This window comes from Vitis riparia, chromosome 12 (assembly GCF_004353265.1).
Source record: "Vitis riparia cultivar Riparia Gloire de Montpellier isolate 1030 chromosome 12, EGFV_Vit.rip_1.0, whole genome shotgun sequence".
NCBI lineage: Eukaryota > Viridiplantae > Streptophyta > Magnoliopsida > Vitales > Vitaceae > Vitis > Vitis riparia.
The window spans coordinates 5,854,254-5,872,188 of NC_048442.1; the positions used below are offsets into that span (position 1 = coordinate 5,854,254).

The 17,935-nt window shown below is 37.3% G+C and overlaps 2 protein-coding genes across 3 annotated transcripts in view; one reads left to right on the plus strand and one right to left on the minus strand.

The window, feature by feature from the left end:
• Nucleotides 1-2,494: 2,494 nt before the first annotated feature.
• LOC117927144 (pentatricopeptide repeat-containing protein At1g10910, chloroplastic) overlaps nucleotides 2,495-17,935 on the minus strand; it is a 40,345-nt gene continuing 24,904 nt past the window's right edge. For both annotated transcript variants that reach the window (XM_034846561.1, XM_034846560.1), the window contains exon 11: nucleotides 2,495-2,830. The gene's annotated coding sequence lies outside the window, so the exon portion shown is untranslated. The remainder of the gene's footprint in view (nucleotides 2,831-17,935) is intronic.
• Nucleotides 4,379-5,975, plus strand: LOC117927145 (3-ketoacyl-CoA synthase 7). The gene has a single exon (XM_034846562.1). The coding sequence runs from the start codon at nucleotides 4,484-4,486 to the stop codon at nucleotides 5,861-5,863; it is 1,380 nt and encodes a 459-aa protein (XP_034702453.1). The 5' UTR covers nucleotides 4,379-4,483; the 3' UTR covers nucleotides 5,864-5,975.

The window sequence follows — 17,935 nt, forward strand, 5'->3', positions numbered from 1 at the left end:
TATATATATCATATATTTTAACTTAAGTTTAACTTGTCTTATATGCCATGAATATAAAAATAAAATGAATAATATATCTCATTATTTATTGTATCTTATATTTAGTTGAACATAATATAGAATAAATGACGGGATAGTTTATCTTATCCCTTTACCAAATAAATATAAGATAGAATATGATACCCCTCTCCCTTATCATATCATATGTTATATCCGTCAACTAAATATAACATAGAAGGTTTTTTGTGAACTACTTAAAAACAAGTTTTTATTTTTAAAACAAAAAATAATTTTCTAACTAGAAAAATATTTCAAAAAATTTTAACTAAAAATAATTTTCTATAATTTATTTTAAAAATAAGTTATTTTTAGAACAAATTTATGATGTTTTCAGGTATTCTTAAAGAATATTATAAAAATAATTAAAAATATGAAAAAAAAAAATACTTTAAACCTTTATATAATGGGTAAAATTTTGGGTATATAGCAAGGATAAAAATATCGGTAATCACGAATATATTGGATATATCGGCGGATATTTTGAAAAAAAATATCGATAAACCTAAAATTGATCAAAATTTATAAAAAAAAATATAATAAAAACTTTATAAAAATGTAATTAGAAGTATAATGATATTTTTGAGTTGTTTTATTAAATAATTTAATATATGTATAATATGATTTATCATATTTGATAATAATATCGTATGCATCGATAAAAATATGAATTTTATAAGTGTACATTTATTATTAAATTACATCTAATATTATGATATTTGATTGTAATATGTCTAATTTTAAAATATATATTAATATTAAAATTATGATCCATTTAATTCAATTGTATTAAACAATATAAAATAAATTATGATATATGTATAATTTTTTAATATTTAATTAATTATTAATGATATTAAAAACATTATGAAGAAAATTATATAATTTTTATATTTTTGGTAATCAATTAAAAGAAAATTTTGCATTTAATTATAAAATAATTATAATTAATTTGCTCTTTAAAATATTCTTTTAATATTTTCTTTATATAATGAGTTTAAGTATATATATGTTTAGTGCATAATATATAACAAGGGTAAGTGTGCCCGGATGGTAAGTGGGTTGAACCCTAAACCAAAAGGTTCAAATCCCCTCAGCAACAAAAGGATATCGCCGATTTTTTGGGATTTCTCCCGAAATTTTGTCGGACCGATATTTCTCCATGAAATATCATATTGATACCCTCCGATACACGACATATCGCGATATTTTCCTCCTTGGTATAATCGCCAATATATCGCAAGATATCGCCGATTTTTTGGTATTTTTCCCGAAATTTTGCCAGACCGATATTTCTCCATGAAATATCATATCGATACCCTCTAATACACGACATATCGCGATATTTTCCTCCTTGGTATATAGTAGTATGAAAACTATTCTTTATATTAGACTTCTCAAATTAAAAAAATAAATTAACACACTACATTTTTAAAGATATCTAAATTTAACATCAAGACAAAACACCAAATTCCTAAAGTAAAGCATGAAGCAAATTTTTATCTAATTAAATTTTTTAGACTGCCAAAATTATTCTTATATGTCCATTCACTCATATGAAAAAAAAATCACAAAATAGAGTCTCAACTTTATAAAATATAAATTTTAAGTAGCTAATTAAAAATAATTAGTATTCCATACACTTTTTAGACAAAAATATTACTTTTAACCATTCAAGTTTTACCTTTTAATAATATACTTACTATCTTTTATTGTACTATTTTTTACTAGTAAACGTACAAAACTTGAATTATTTCGAGAGAGCTTCTATTTTATAATTATTTTTATATGAGTGTGAAAACACATTTTTTCCAAAAAGAAAAACATTTTAAATATCAATTTCCCAACACAAAATCAATGGTGAATCCAAAATAGCATTTTCCATTTGCATTATTAAATACATATAAAGTCACAAAAAGTAAGATCTTATATATAAAAAAAAAAAATAATAATAATAATAATAATAATAATAATAATAACAAAAAAACAAAAGTGAGGAAATTTTGAGGAAAATAAATTTTTAGGTATGGTTTGGATATGTTTTCTATTTTTTGTTTTTAAAAAATAGAAAAAGGTAATATATATATATATATATATATATAATTTTTATGAGAAAAAAAAACTAAATTAGATTATAACTTTAAAACTAAATTTTAAAAAATTTAAAATTTTGAGATGATATTTTAACTTTAATTTTTTTTAAACAGTTTTTAAAAGCTATTTTTTAAATATAATCTCTAAAAAAATCTAATCTAATCAAAATTAATTAAAAACTCATAGATTTTCAAATTAAAAAGAAGAAACATAAGTCAAATGAGGTTGAAAAAACATATAAAAAATTTATTAAATTTAACTATATTCTTTATTTTTCTTTCTTTTATTTTTTTATCTATTTTCTTTCCTTCACATCCTCCGGCTTAGTTTGATTCCTGAAAAGTACCAACGAAAACAAGCTTCATCTGACTCAAGCTCATCTCTAGTAAAAGAGTACCAAAAATTGCTCATCTAAACTTCAAATAAAACTTCTCACATTCTGAAGGATCGAGAATCTCATAATCCAACATTTCTACAACAAAATCATGAGCAACTGCCAAGGAACCCTCACGTATCAAGACCCAGTTGTGACTGAATGGTAAACCGCTGAGCCTTCACTTCGAGATGCTTGTTGCATTGCTGTTCTTCTAATGAACCCATCAGATGGACAACTTTTCAGAGCATGCATGGTATCTTCCTTCAGTTTCGGCACAATTTGGGCATGCAGTTGCTTGCTTGCCTGAAACAAATTCAGGGTTGTTAAAGCTCGGAGGCATGACCGAGTAGTTGTACATGCAAATTTTATGATCAAACAGACACACTTACCTTCCCTGGTAGAAAACAAGTCTAGAAGAGAGTAAAGACAACTAGAAAACCAAAGAGAGAACAATCTGATCATCACATAAGTTAATCTAAATAATTACTTACCTGAAGCAGTTTGTCCCCAGAATACCCAAAGTTTAATATAGCCACATACTCAGCCACTCCCCACACACATAGTGCAACGGTCAGGGTTTGTACAATCTTCTCGCCTGTGGCAAGTGATTAGGATTGACCTTGTAGCTCACTAGCCATGCAAAGGCCTTAACCTCAGATGGGGCTTTAGATTTCCAAATGAATTTTGCTAAGGGAAATGAGTAAGATCTAAAAGTTGAACAAGGCTAAAAAGAAATTTTTTAACAAAAAAATAGGCCTGAAAAGACAATGACCAAAGTCTCATGCCAGGGATGGATGGTGACATGTGTGCAAGATAAGGAGGACATGAACCTTTCAAGAAACCATTCAACCACAATATTTTTTCTTTTTTAATAACCAAGGAACCATTCACAGCAAAGTCCTTCAAACTCCCCATAGGGACCTAAACCTCAGGGTGTTAACTACACTCATTACAACCAGCATCAGGTAATCCAAGGATTCCTAATGGTAGGAATCAAACTCAAGACTGTGAGCCTCTACCACATATCCCAACACTTGCCCTTACCATTGGGCCACACCCTATTCAACCACAACATTTTATCCTTTATGCCTTACAAAGTGTCTAACCTCACAATCCCTCAAAAATGTTTTCACCCCATCAAGCTCCTAATCATGGATCTACCCCCCACCCCCCTTCCCTTTTTGCTCCCAAACCTCAACACACATGCATCTTTGGTGATGGCTAGAGAAACAAATTAGGAAAAAACTCTCCAAGTGGTAAGTCACCACACTATTCATCCTTCCAAATTTTCACTCTTTGCCCATTACCCACCCTAAAACTAGTTCTACTACTAAAAGTCTCCTACCCGCATTTGATTGTCTTACATAAACCCACCCCACAACCTTCCTTCACCCCCTCTTGAGCCCCAACCCCCCTCCCTGTTACCATGGATAACTGAAGACAATGTCATGTGGGATTCACTCCCTGCCAGTGAGCTTATTTTCAGCTGTTATTATGGGCACCAAAACAATTATTCACAATTTTGCCTACCAGAAAACATAACACTAAGCATTTCAAACAACGGGCACAAAGCCTATTATGCTGCTACTTTGGGTAAAGAGACATTCTGCTACAGATCTAATGAAGCTAAATTATCCTCGTATCAAACGTCAAAGCATAAGAAGAGAAATAAGAACTTAAGAGCTAAACCTTTTGGTGCTTGTGATGTTAACCAACATTACTTTATAACAAGGAGCTAATGCATCAAGCAGTAGAAGTAAATTGTCCTACCGACAATAAACAGAAAAAAGGTAGTTGAAGTTGTATAGGTAAATATTCTATCTCTATCATTCATCTCAATTTGCACATGAGAGGGAGGGCAAACCATTGCATTCTAAAACTTCTTCCTTGCTTTACTTATTTATATAAGTAGTCAAGAGTAACAAACTCTGGATAATCCAATCCAAGTTTTTGACAATGGTCACAGGCTTGTTTAGATGTATCTCTCTTACAAACTCATTCATCATCACAGAAGCCACAAAGTCCCTCACCCCTCTCCATCTCTTAGCAGCTTTAGCTTTAATTCTGGTAGTTTTCTTGCTTTATTCTAGATTCAGTAGTGTCTACCTTATTGACTTCTCCTGTTATCGGGCCCCCAATCACTTGCGAACCCCAACCTCCCACGTGATTGAACACTTGGAATTATATGGCAATTTCAGTGGAGAGAACGTCAATTTCCAAGCAAAGTTAAGTGAGAGATCAGGCATTGGAGGTGAAGCTTTCATTCCAGTAGGAGGACATGAAATACCACCTGATGCTTCTTTGAAGCGAGCTCGAGAAGAAATTGAAATGGTTCTCTTCACTGTTGTGAAAGATCTTCTATCCAAACACAAAATAAACTCCAAACAAATCGACATTCTTATATCAAATTGTAGCCTCGTCTGCCCGACACCATCCATTACAGCCATGATCATAAACAAGTTCGGATTCCGAAGCAACGTGAAAAGCATCAGCCTCAGTGGAATGGGTTGCAGTGCCGGAATTTTGTCCATAAGTTTGGCTAAAGATCTTCTAAAAGTTCATAAGAACTCCTTAGCTCTAGTTCTTAGCATGGAAGCCGTTACTCCCAACGGCTATATGGGTAAGAACAAGTCCATGCTTGTAGCCAACACTCTATTTCGGGCAGGGGGAGTTGCCATCCTATTATCCAATAGGAAGCAAGACAAGAAGATCGCAAAATACAAGCTTCAACACCTTGTCCGAACCCACATGGGATCTGATGACCTATCATACCAGTCTGTCTTCCAAGAAACTGATGAAGATGGGTTTGTTGGGGTCTCACTATCAAGGGCACTTTTACGTATAGCAGGCAATGCCTTAAGGACCAACATATCTGAGATAGGTCCACTTGTCTTGCCATACTCTGAGCAGATCCGATATGGGTGGTCATTGTTTTGCCAGAAGGTTTGGGCTCCCGCAAGATGGAAGGAAATTCATACACCAAATTTCAAGAAGGCTTTTGAGCATTTCTGTATACATGCTGGTGGAAGGGCTGTCATTGATGCTGTGGAGAATAATCTCAGGCTGTGCAATGAAGATGGAGAAGCTTCAAGGATGACATTGTATAGATTTGGTAACACTTCATCTTCCTCTGTCTGGTATGAGCTCTGCTATCTGGAGGCAAAAGGAAGAATTAAGAAAGGAGATCGGGTTTGGCAAATTGCATTTGGGAGTGGCTTCAAGTGTAACAGTGTGGTTTGGAAATGCATTTCAGAAGTAGATCCAAAGGTAGAAAATGCATGGTCTGATAGAATCCATTTATATCCTGTGGAAGTCCCCCATGTGATTGACCATTGATAATCAACATAGATGCTTTAGTTTTGAAATATACTTGATTGTAGACTAAAATTTCTATCTCCTCATATATGCTTCTGGATATGTATTTCATGGTTGACATCCCATTGTATTATTTCAAAACTAGTCTTCAATCCTGTGATAGATAATAAAGGCATTTTCCATGGAATCATCTAAGATATTTCTTTTTTTATCCTCTCTTTTGATAAGAGAGACATCCAAGAGAATTTCAGTAGCTGCTGAAGCTTTTGATTCTGATGATTGGAAGCCTCCATTTTGGACCAATCTAAACATATCCTGACCTTGGTTTTATCTACCCATCTCAATCTCCTTGCAACCAGTTGCTCTCGACTTAGCAGCCATCTACATCTCATGCAGACTGAAAAGTGTTTCATTCGCTTCATCGGTTTCCAGGAATCTGACATATATTGAATTGCCATCTCTTATAGAAAACAAAGATCAAGGACATATTTACTGGTGAACCTAAGAAGCCTGGAGGGAATTCGATGCACAATCTAGCATTAGTAATAAATCGCATTCCAATTGCTTTCATCTGCTTATTATATTGAACTCTACACTGAAGAGAAGTGGATAAAGTGCTCCTTCAGACATAAACCCAAAAAGCATGATATTCTCATAACTTCTCAGTTATGGCCCCAAGTGTCCAATCCCTCTTTCAGTTTGCATTCAAAAGCAAAGATACCAGCTCAGATCACCACTGGAATCTTATTGAATTTCTTAGCTAGAGACATTGTAGTCCATAGCAAGAAACTCTGACTGGTAATCCAAACTGCTAAGCAACGTTCTTATGAACCATTAAAATTCATAAAAAACCTTATTCTATACTACCGGTATTGCTACTATGCCCTGAACAAGGCAAGCCCTTAAAACCATCAAGCTGTTGCTTTGAATTATGCAACAAGCCAATGCTGATGGTGAACCAGCCACCATTGTGGATAAGGGCTCGTGGACATTACTAGGTAGCCTCTAAGAATGTCACTGAAACCTAACATATCTTAAATCCTGGTGAACCGAATTGTATTGATGCTCTAGGTAGCAAACTCCATGTGACCTCCAGTAATTTCTGTCCCATGTTAGTTGTGATACTCAAGCATCATGGTAGCCTGACAAAACAGAAACTGCCACATCTACTCTATGATCTAATGCCATGTGGGCAAGACAGTGGACTTCGGCACAAAATTCCCCCTTAAATCTGTCACTTACTTTTGACGTATGCACTGCACACCACTTGCAAACTTCCCCCTGTGTTTGCCACTGGTGTCATAATGTTGTAGCACTTGGGCACAAATGTCTACTCCCAGGAAGAAGTCTGAATACTTTGGATGCCCAGAAATGCGGAGGCCCAACCATGGCCAATGCCTAGGGGATTCTCCTATTTCACAAGTGGGTGGAGGCGACACCATATGCCTCTAAAGGGAATGGTTACTTCATTCATGTCCTGGAGAAAATGGTCGATTTTCTTTAATGTGGTGATCACCTAATGATCTTGTTGAGGCTTTATGGCTCAGACTATCAGCTCAATATGCATTGTTCCCCCATTACCAAATAACTGAAGCTTTAGGATCAATCAATTACTCCGAGTCCATTTGCAAGTAATTTTGAGAGGGATAGAAGTGCTTCGTAATGCTTAGAAGCACTTTCTTATATAAATTGGTGTTGGGCAAAGTTTAAAAAGTCACTATTAAAAATCTAGAGAATCACTTGAAATGATTGCTAGATAATCACTTGGTAGGTGATTCTTCCAAAAATCCTTTTTTTTTTTTTTTTCTTAATGTTATATCACATGTTACCAAAAACAATATCAAATCATTTATATATGTATATATGTATCCAAACAACAAGTGATTCCCCTTAAAACCGTTTCTGATGAAAGCGCTATAAACAAAAAAAACACAAGTTAAAAGCGTTTAACCATAATCACTCCCGAACAAGCTCTTAATACAATACTAGAACCTTGTTTTTTAGAGGCCCTGAATTCAAACATTATTGTTTGTTTATTCCCCCATTTCTTGAACCCACACGCAAGAGGGATGAGGCGCATGTGAGGTAGCATGTTGAAGCTATAAGTCTAATTACTTCATCTTGAAATATATTATTGATCCATTACCTAATAGCTTAAACTCTTGGGCCAAAAGGTATACCAACTGAGCTCATATATTCTATCAAAGGTGTCATCCTTGACATATCACCTTTATGCTAATTTATCCACCCTGGTCAAAAGGAATTCTTGAGAAGTTCAATCTGCACTTTTGATGCACCTCGATAAGCAGAACTGATGCTCCCACCACTGCTTACTATAGGGTAAGGCTTAAGGGTTTTAAATTAGTGACTATTGAAGGTCGGCTAAGGCATGATTCGCATGCATCCAGTTCAACCAGGGTGAGAGAGAAAGGGAATCCACCAATGTTGAAGTACATGTGTCATCATGAAGACTTCCTTATCATCAAATGACAACTAGTTGGTCATAATAAAAGGCTCCATTTTTCCCAATACAAGAAAGAATATAGAACTCAAGCTTGCTCTCCCAAATTATCAAGTCTCTCTGAGCATGAGTTTCTCCAATGTGTAAGCTTCTTACATGACACCATTGTCATTCTCCCTAACCCCTTATCACCTCCTACTTCACTTTGCTTTTCCTTCATAATTAGATGTCTCACCATCCCTTGTGGTTGACATCCTCTAACTGATAACCTAACAAAAACAAATTCATTTCTTTTGTTACCAGTTTACTACATTATTAATGTCTTTAAAAGCATATCTAGTGATTGATCCATTCTACAAGAAATCTAAATTATGCATAGGCCAGCACATATCATCCTGTTGACTAATTTGATTGAGCACATTAACTCCCTAATTTTCGAGATTTGATTGGAAAAACTAGGGAATTAATTCTTTGATTTTTGGGATTATATAGTCATATAATTCTCTAATTTTCAAAATTATAAAACTGTATATTTCCTTTTTTTCCAATAGAGGAATTTTATAAATTAGTCAACTTTCTTTGTGTAATTTAGTTTCCTAATTTTGTAGAACTGTACACAATAAATATTGTATCATTTTGTCAAAAATTAAATGAATAGAATTATTCTTTTCCACATGGTATTAGGGCCAATCCAAGGTCTCAAGTTTTCTTCTATTTTTCCCCAATGATCTTCATTACCACCTAGCCTTCATTGTCGTCACCCTTTTTTTCTTCTCAACAACCCTTTTTAACGTTGATCTATCTCCATTTCGCTCTATGCTATGTTGAAAACATTAGAAAAACCAATCCTAAACACTGCATTCAAAACCAACCACATATAAGTGAATATCAAAACACTCGGCCCTAGTGAAGTGATCTTCTGTCTACATGAAGAAAAGAAAAAGGGATTTAGGTGTTAGGAGTCTCTCTTTGCTTAATAAAGTGTTATTGTGAAAATGGAGTTAGCATTTCATTAGTAAAAGGGATGCTTTTATGAGACAGGTTATAACTAGTAAGCATAGAGAGGCGGGAGGAGGTTGGCAGAGTTGTAATGTGAGACAAGGTTATAGTGTCGGGTTATAAAAAGCTATAAGGAATAATTAGGATACTTTTAATAGACGATTGTCTTTTATCATAGGTAATGGGAGGAGGGTGAAGTTCTGGAAAGATAGGTGGTGTGAAGAGGAGCCTTTGTATGCCCAAGTTCTTTCTTTGTATGCTTTAGCCTCTCTAAAAGAGGCTTAGGTAGCGAACTCGTGGGATCAGCCTAGAGAGAGGAGTCGGTGAAATCTCTGTTTTTCTAGAAATTTTAACCATTGAGAACTTGAAATGTAGAGCAATTTTTTGCAAGACTGCAAGGATACATAGTGATCGAAGAGGAGAAGGATAGGGTAGTGTGGATGGATGTAAGGAATGAGACTTTCTCAATGAAGGCTTTTATGCTATCTTAGAGCCAAGGAGTTCACCTTCTTTTCCAACGAGGATCATTTAGAACCCTTGGGCTCCATCTAACATAAGTTTCTTTACATAGGAAGCTTGTTAGGGAAAGATTTTAACCCTTGATCAGCTATAAAAAGGGGTTGAATGTTGGTTAATAGATGTTGTTTATGTAACGTAGAAAAGGTATCAACAGATCACATTCTTCTCCATTGTTCGTTAACAAGGTTTCTTTGGCAGTTGTTGTTTTCTTTGGTTGGTATTTCTTAGGTTTTGTCGGCCACATTGAGAGAGACTAATAAGGATGAATCTCTAAGATATATATCAAGAAAGGGAATTAGTATTAGTTGCAATTAAAGTAGGATTAGTATTACTTGGAATTAAAATAGGATTAATATTTGTTGGACTCTAATTAGGATTAGCTAGTTATGTTATAATATAATTAGAATTTGAATCATGATAGGTTATTAGAGTCCTAGTAGACTTTGGATGTTATAGTTAGAATTAGAATCATAGTAGGTTATTAGAGTCCTAGTAGACTTTGGATTTCTTAAAGAATTGATATTAATAATATTATATTTTCTTTCATTGCAAAGTTGCAACCCTCAATGGTGAGACTCCATCGATTTTCTTTTAAGTGAGACTCCTAGAAGGCCTTGGTGAGACTCTAAGGTTTTCCATCTTTTCTTCATTGTTTCTTCTTTCTCTCTATTTCTTATCCTATAAGTTTCTCTACCATAAAATTTATTCCTTGTTCCTATCCTTACACCCTAAAAATAAAACCCTAGTCCACCTACCCTTGAGTGTAGGCAACCATCCTAGGGTTGTCCTACATCAGAGACTCTATTAGGGTGGCACAGGTCCCTCATTCGAAATAACCATAAGAAGGTCTTGACAATTGCTCCTTCATGCATTTCTCGAACTATTTGGAAAGAGAGAAACCGAAGGTTGTTTGAGAATGAGGAGCAGTCTATCAAGATTCTGAAATAACAATTTCCTTAGTAATCTTTGTTTATGGGTAAAGATGTATATAGGTGATGGTACTTTGTCTCTTTTTTATTTTGTTGATTAGTAGGGTTGTTGGTACGAGAGGGTGTGTTTTTTGGCTTTTTTGCCTTAGTTGGACCTTGCCTTTTTTATTGTTTCCTTGGCGCTCTTTGTATACTTCATGTGCACCTTGTTGCACTCATTCTTTGGAGCATGTTTATACTATAATATCTCATCATTGCTTACCAAATAAACACATTTCAGACTTAATAGCCAAAACTATCTGGTATGGTATCAATATGTGCACATATTTCTAAAAGTGAAAGGCAAACTCAGTCACTTGATTAGATCAATGTCAAGTGAAGATGATCCCAAGTCTATAGCCTAGGATGAGGACTCAATGATCATGTCCTGGCTATAGAACATGATGCAACTCAAAATCAGTGGAACGTGTATAATCCTGACTGCAACAAAGGAAACTGGGAGGTAGTGAAACAAACTTATTCTACAGTCCAAAATGTTGCTCAGGTTTACAAGACAAAAGGTCAAAATTTGCTCTACAAGGCAAGATTCTTTATTCCTAATTGAATACCATAATGTAATAAAAGGATTGTGGTTTGAATTGGACTATTAAAAAATCGTACATGAAAAATAGTGAAGATGTTGAGATGTTGCTTAAGTTTATTGAAAGAGAGCACAAATTTGAATTCTTGGTTAGACTTAATGTGAAATATGATCAAGTATGCATTCGAGTGCTTAGGAAGGAATCATGAACATCTTTGAATGAGGTATTCTCAATCATAAGGGTTGAAGAGGAGAAAAAGAGCTAAATGTTGACACTCTAACAACTGAAGTGCATGCGCTTGCAGTTTCAGACTCTCAAAGCAATCCAATCCCTAACATAAATTCTGGTAGAGGAGAGGTATTCAAGCATCCAAGTAACAAGGATAACCCCTGATGTATTCAATGCCAAAAAACCAAGGCATACAAAGGAGATGTGTTGAAAGTTACAAGGGAACTGTTGAATATAATGTATATATAGTGTACAGTCTTTCCTTTTTTAATATAGGTTACATGTATGGTAGTTAGTTCTCCTAGGCTTGTATATATATATATACTTCTCAATTGTAAGTTGTCAAGAATATGAATGAGAATTAAGGTTTTCTTCTCTCTCTCTTAACATGGTATCAGAGCCAAGGGAGAAAACCTAATTCTTTCCAGTTTCCCCTTGTCATCCATTCCGGGAAACCTTCCGGTGACCGTGTTTCATTCCGGTCACCTTCCCCATCTCCCAAAACTTTCCGGTTATTCAAATAGTCGTCAGAAAACACTCACCGCCGGCAACTTTTCCGGCGACATCTTTTTCGACACCGACCACACCAAGAGGAGCGCCTGGAGGAGATCTCCAACTTTTCCCAAAGCACCGGAGCCAGAAAACAGTCCACGCGCCAGCCACGCGCACTTTTATGGACGGCGACTGAATCTCACGCGCCGGCGCGTGAGGGCGCGTGAGGCCTTTTCCGGCGACGCACCTCCTTCTCCAGCTTCGCCCGACGCCAACCAGCCTCCCTATATCCCTGGTTTTCCCATCCGAGCCCTGCACGTACCTCTTTTGGGGATTTTGTCTCCGTCGGCCCTCCAAACAGTCTTTCCGACGAAGCTCCGACTACTTTTTCTCCACCCCAATCCCTGCAGGTGCCTTGGGAAGTGTTCTTCTACCTCTCTAGTGGTACCACGCCGCGATCTGAGGCCGCCCTTTTTCGGTGGTGCCACGCCACAATCTGAAGCCGTATTAGGGCTCTCTTCGATCCAAACATACTTCATTCTCCAGATAAGTGGATATGGCTACTAAAACTTCCATTTTTTCCTCTATCATATCTGGATCTCCTATGATTACTTCGGAGAAATTGGTTGGCAGTGAAAATTATCTTTCCTAGTCTACCTCTGTTGAACTTTGGTTTATGGGTCAAGGATATGAGGATCACTTGGTTACCCAATAGGCAGATATCCCTGAGGTTGATCCCAGGATTCTTCTTCATCTTCAGGCCTACAAAACTTGGTTTAAATTTTGGACTCAGTCAAAGGATTATACACGAATGATATCCAGCGTCTTTATAAGGTGGCTTCTGCTATTGTCCATATCAGCCAACAGGACTTGGATCTATCTACTTATATTGGTCAGATTGTCTCTCTTAAGGAGAAGTTCTTAACTGTGATGCCTCTTACTCCTGATGTTGGGGCTCAACAAATACTGATGTTGGGGCTCAACAAATACAGCTTGACAAGTTCTTCATGGTCCTTACTCTTATTGGCCTCCGTCCGGATCTTGAGCCTATCCGTGATCAGATTCTTGGTAGTTCATCAGTTCCGTCCTTGGATGATGTGTTTGCTCGCCTCCTCCGTATCTCGTCCACTCAGACTTTGCCATCTGATAGCACTTCAGATTCTTCTGTGTTAGTTTCTCAAACTACCTCTCGAGGAGGACGCAGTGGTACCCGAGGTAGAGGCCAACGTCCTCATTGCACCTATTGCAATAAACTTGGCCACACTCGCGATCGTTGCTATCAGTTACATGGACGGCCTCCTCGCACTACCCATATGGCCCAGTCCTCTGATTCTCCGCTGCCTCAGCCTCCGAGCTCCTCCGCATCTCAGACATCTCAGGCTTCTATTGCATCTGTTGCCCAGCCTGGTAATGCCTCTGCCTGCCTTACCCACACATCTTCTCTTGGACCCTGGATTCTAGATTCTGGAGCTTCTGATCACCTATCTGGTAATAAGGATCTTTTCTCCTCTATTACTACTACCTCTGCTTTACCTACTGTTACCTTAGCTAATGGTTCTCAAACTGTGGCTAAAGGTATTGGTTTGGCCCTTCCTCTGCCTTCTCTACCTCTCACTTCTGTCCTTTATACTCCTGAATGTCCTTTTAATCTATTTCCATCAGCAAAATCACTCGTACTCTTAATTGCTCTATTACTTTTCTAATAAATTGTGACCTTGCAGGACAGGAGTACGGGGAAGACGATTGGCATAGGACGTGAGTCTCAAGGCCTCTATCACCTCACCTCAGATTCATCTCCTGCAGTTTGCATTTCCACTGATGCTCCTCTCCTCATTCACAATCGTCTGGGTCATCCTAGTCTCTCCAAGTTCCAGAAGATGGTCCCTCGTTTTTCCACTTTGTCGTCGCTTCCGTGTGAGTCATGTCAGCTTGGGAAACATACTCGTGTCTCGTTCCCAAAGCGTTTGAATAATCGGGCAAAGTCTCCTTTTGAGCTTGTCCACAATGATGTTTGGGGTCCTTGTCGGACTGCGTCTACTTTAGGATTTCAGTATTTTGTCACTTTCATTGATGACTATTCTCGATGTACTTGGTTATTTTTAATGAAAAATCGAGCTCCCTTCTCTTCCCTGACCAACCACTTTATTTCCTTCCTCCTCGTGTCTTTGGTTGTACTTGCTTTGTTCATATTCTCACTCCTGGACAGGACAAGCTTTCTGCCAAAGCCATGAAGTGCCTCTTCTTGGGATATTCCAGACTTCAAAGGGTTATCGTTGTTATTCCCTTGAGACTCATCGATACTTTATCTCCGCTGATGTCACCTTCTTTGAGGACTCACCATTATTTTCCACCACTTCTGAGTCTCTTCCTGTTTCTGAAGTCTTGCCCCTTCCCATTGTCTCCCCAGCTGATGTCGTGCCTCCTCGACCACTTCAGGTTTATCATCGTCGCCCTTGTGTCGCCGCTCCTCTCCCTTTTGCTGAGGCACCTGCTGACTCACTTCCTACCCCTTCGGCTTCTCCTACCCCAGCTCTGCCTTCTCCTGATGATTTACCCATTGCTATTCGGAAAGGTACTCGCTCTACTCATAATCCTCATCCTATTTACAATTTTTGAGTTATCATCGATTATCTTCACCCTATTCTGCTTTGTTTCTGCTATATCCTCTGTTTCTCTTCCAAAGAGCACCCATGAAGCTCTTTCCCATCCAGGCTGGCGACAAGCAATGGTGGATGAAATGGCTGCTCTGCACTCTAATGGCACTTGGGATCTTGTTGTTTTACCCTCTGGTAAATCTACAGTTGGCTATCGTTGGGTCTACGCAGTTAAGGTTGGTCCTGATGGTCAGGTTGATCGCCTTAAGGTCCGCTTAGTTGCTAAAGGCTATACTCAGGTTTATGGTTCTGATTATGGTGACACATTCTCCCCTGTTGCCAAGATTGCTTCTGTCCGTCTGCTTCTCTCCATGGCTGCTATGTGTTCTTGGCCTCTTTATCAATTGGATATTAAAAATGCCTTCCTTCATGGTGATCTTGCCGAGGAAGTTTATATGGAGCAACCTCCTGGTTTTGTTGCTCAGGGGGAGTCTGGTTTAGTGTGCAGGTTACGTCGTTCTCTATATGGCTTGAAACAATCTCCTCGAGCATGGTTTGGCCGTTTTAGCTCTGTTGTTCAAGAGTTTGGCATGCTTCGCAGTACAGCAGACCATTCAGTTTTCTATCATCATAACTCCTTGGGGCAGTGTATTTATCTGGTTGTTTATGTGGACGACATCGTCATTACAGGTAGTGATCAGGATGGTATTCAGAAACTAAAGCAACATCTTTTTACCCACTTTCAGACTAAAGACTTGGGGAAACTCAAGTATTTCTTGGGAATTGAGATAGCTCAATCCAGTTCCGGTGTGGTCCTTTCCCAAAGGAAGTATGCTTTAGACATCCTGGAAGAAACCGGTATGTTAGACTGTAAACCGGTAGACACACCTATGAATCCGAATGTCAAACTTGTACCAGGACAGGGGGAGCCTTTAGGAGACCCTGGGAGATATCGACGACTCGTAGGTAAATTGAACTACCTCACCATTACTCGTCCAGACATTTCTTTTCCTGTGAGTGTTGTTAGTCAATTCCTACAGTCACCATGTGATAGCCATTGGGATGCCGTAATCTGCATTCTTCGATATATCAAAAGCACACCAGGCCAAGGTGTGTTGTACGAGAACAGAGGTCATACTCAGGTTGTTGGTTACACAGATGCAGATTGGGTTGGCTCACCCACAGATAGACGTTCCACTTCAGGGTACTGTGTTTTATTGGAGGTATCTAATATCTTAGAAGAGTAAGAAACAAGATGTAGTGGTCAGATCTAGCGCTAAAGCCGAGTATCGAGCTATGGCTCTGGCAACATGTGAACTCATATGGTTGAGACATCTTCTTCAAGAGTTGAGATTTGGAAAGGATGAACAGATGAAACTCATCTGTGATAACCAGGCCGCATTACATATTGCATCCAATCCAGCCTTTCATGAAAGGACTAAGCATATTGAAGTTGACTGTCACTTCATTAGAGAGAAGATCGCATCAGGATGTGTTGCTACAAGTTTTGTTAATTCAAATGATCAACTAGCAGACATCTTCACTAAATCTCTCAGAGGTCCTAGGATTAAATACATTTGTAACAAGCTTGGTGCATATGACATATATGCTCCAGCTTGAGGGGGAGTGTTGAATATAATGTATATATAGTGTACAGTCTTTCCTTTTTTAATATAGGTTACATGTATGGTAGTTAGTTCTCCTAGGCTTGTATATATATATATACTTCTCAATTGTAAGTTGTCAAGAATATGAATGAGAATTAAGGTTTTCTTCTCTCTCTCTTAACAGGAACCATAGTCCTTTGGTAGGAATGGTGGAAATTAGGACTAGCAACAATCCGGACAACAAAGAGCCCAAGAAAAAATGACACTTTTAGAGAAGAAACCCAACCATGAGAATTCAAACAGCTCGAAGTTTGAGGGACTCAAAAAGGAAGAGATTGAAAAACTTTGGAATTTAATCACCTCTTTAGATAAGCCCAAAGCATCATGCTCATTGGTTAGATCAAGTAAGCACTCAATGATTAGATCTTTTAGTGCCTCAAAAAATTGTTGGAATCATATTAAGTCAAACTCAGGTGCTATCAACCACATGACCCACAACTCTCACCATTTCTCATGTTACAACCTATGTCCTAGAAACCAAAAAATCAAAGTAGTCGATGGTAGTTTAGAAACTGTGGCTAGGCGAGGGGCTATTACCCTTACCCATCTCCTTTCCTAAAATATGTACTACATGTTCCTAAATTCTCCATATCTCGTGTCACTTCATCAAGTTACCAAATATCATCTTATCCCTCTGCATTAATTTATACTAGTGTTTGAGGACCCTTTCAAATTCCAAATATCATTGGAACTCATTGGTCCGTTTCTTTTATTGATGATTGTTCTCATGTCACTTAGCTATACCCTCTAAAAGAACAAGTCTAATATTAGTTTTGTATTCTCTACTTCTCACAAGTTATTAGTACTCAATTTGGTGTTCAAATAAAGAGTATCATATCTGACAGTGGAAAAGAATATTTTAATCAAACCCTATCCTCTTGCCTAGAGAGAGAAGCAATAAAACACTGGTCACCATGTACAAATGCTCCACAACAAATTGGGTTGATACTTCTAACCCCAAGGATGGGGATAAGAAAAAGGGTAGCATTATTGTGATGCTACCTCGAATCTACTCAAGGAGAAGATTGTCGAACCCTTAGCCAGTGCAAACCTAAGAATCCAAATCCATGACAGGTACCTTAGTCATTCTCTTTTTTCACTAATGTTTGAAAACTTAAATTTACTAACAGCTCTTAGGAAATAAGTCAGAAAATGCACCCAATACCCTATGTCTAACTTCATATCTTTTGATAGATTATCCTCACAACACATCAAACCTACATTACTCTATTAAATCTTATTGAAGTTCCACCAATTGTCCAAGAGACACTTATTAACAAGAATTTGAGGAAAGATATGGGTGAGGAGATAAGGGCCCTTGAAAAATATAAGATATGAGAGATTGTTGATTTACCCAAAGGGAAGAAACCAGTGGGGTGTGTGTGAGTGTTTACCAAAAAATATAAGACAAATGGAACCTCAGAGAAATACAAAGCTAGACTTGTAACCAAAGGCTACACTCAAACATATGGTGGACTATCAAAAAAACTTTGCTTCAATAGAAAAGGTGAATGCTATACAAGTAATATTGTCCTCAACATACTAATCTTGGTTGGTCTTTACAATAGTTTGATGTTCAGAATAAAAGGTTTACATGGAAGCACCTCCAAGGTTCAATGACTG

Excerpts from the sequence above, each read along its gene's own strand:
- LOC117927145 (XM_034846562.1), top strand. The coding sequence starts at position 4,484 with ATGGTCACAGGCTTGTTTAGATGTATCTCTCTTACAAACTCATTCATC.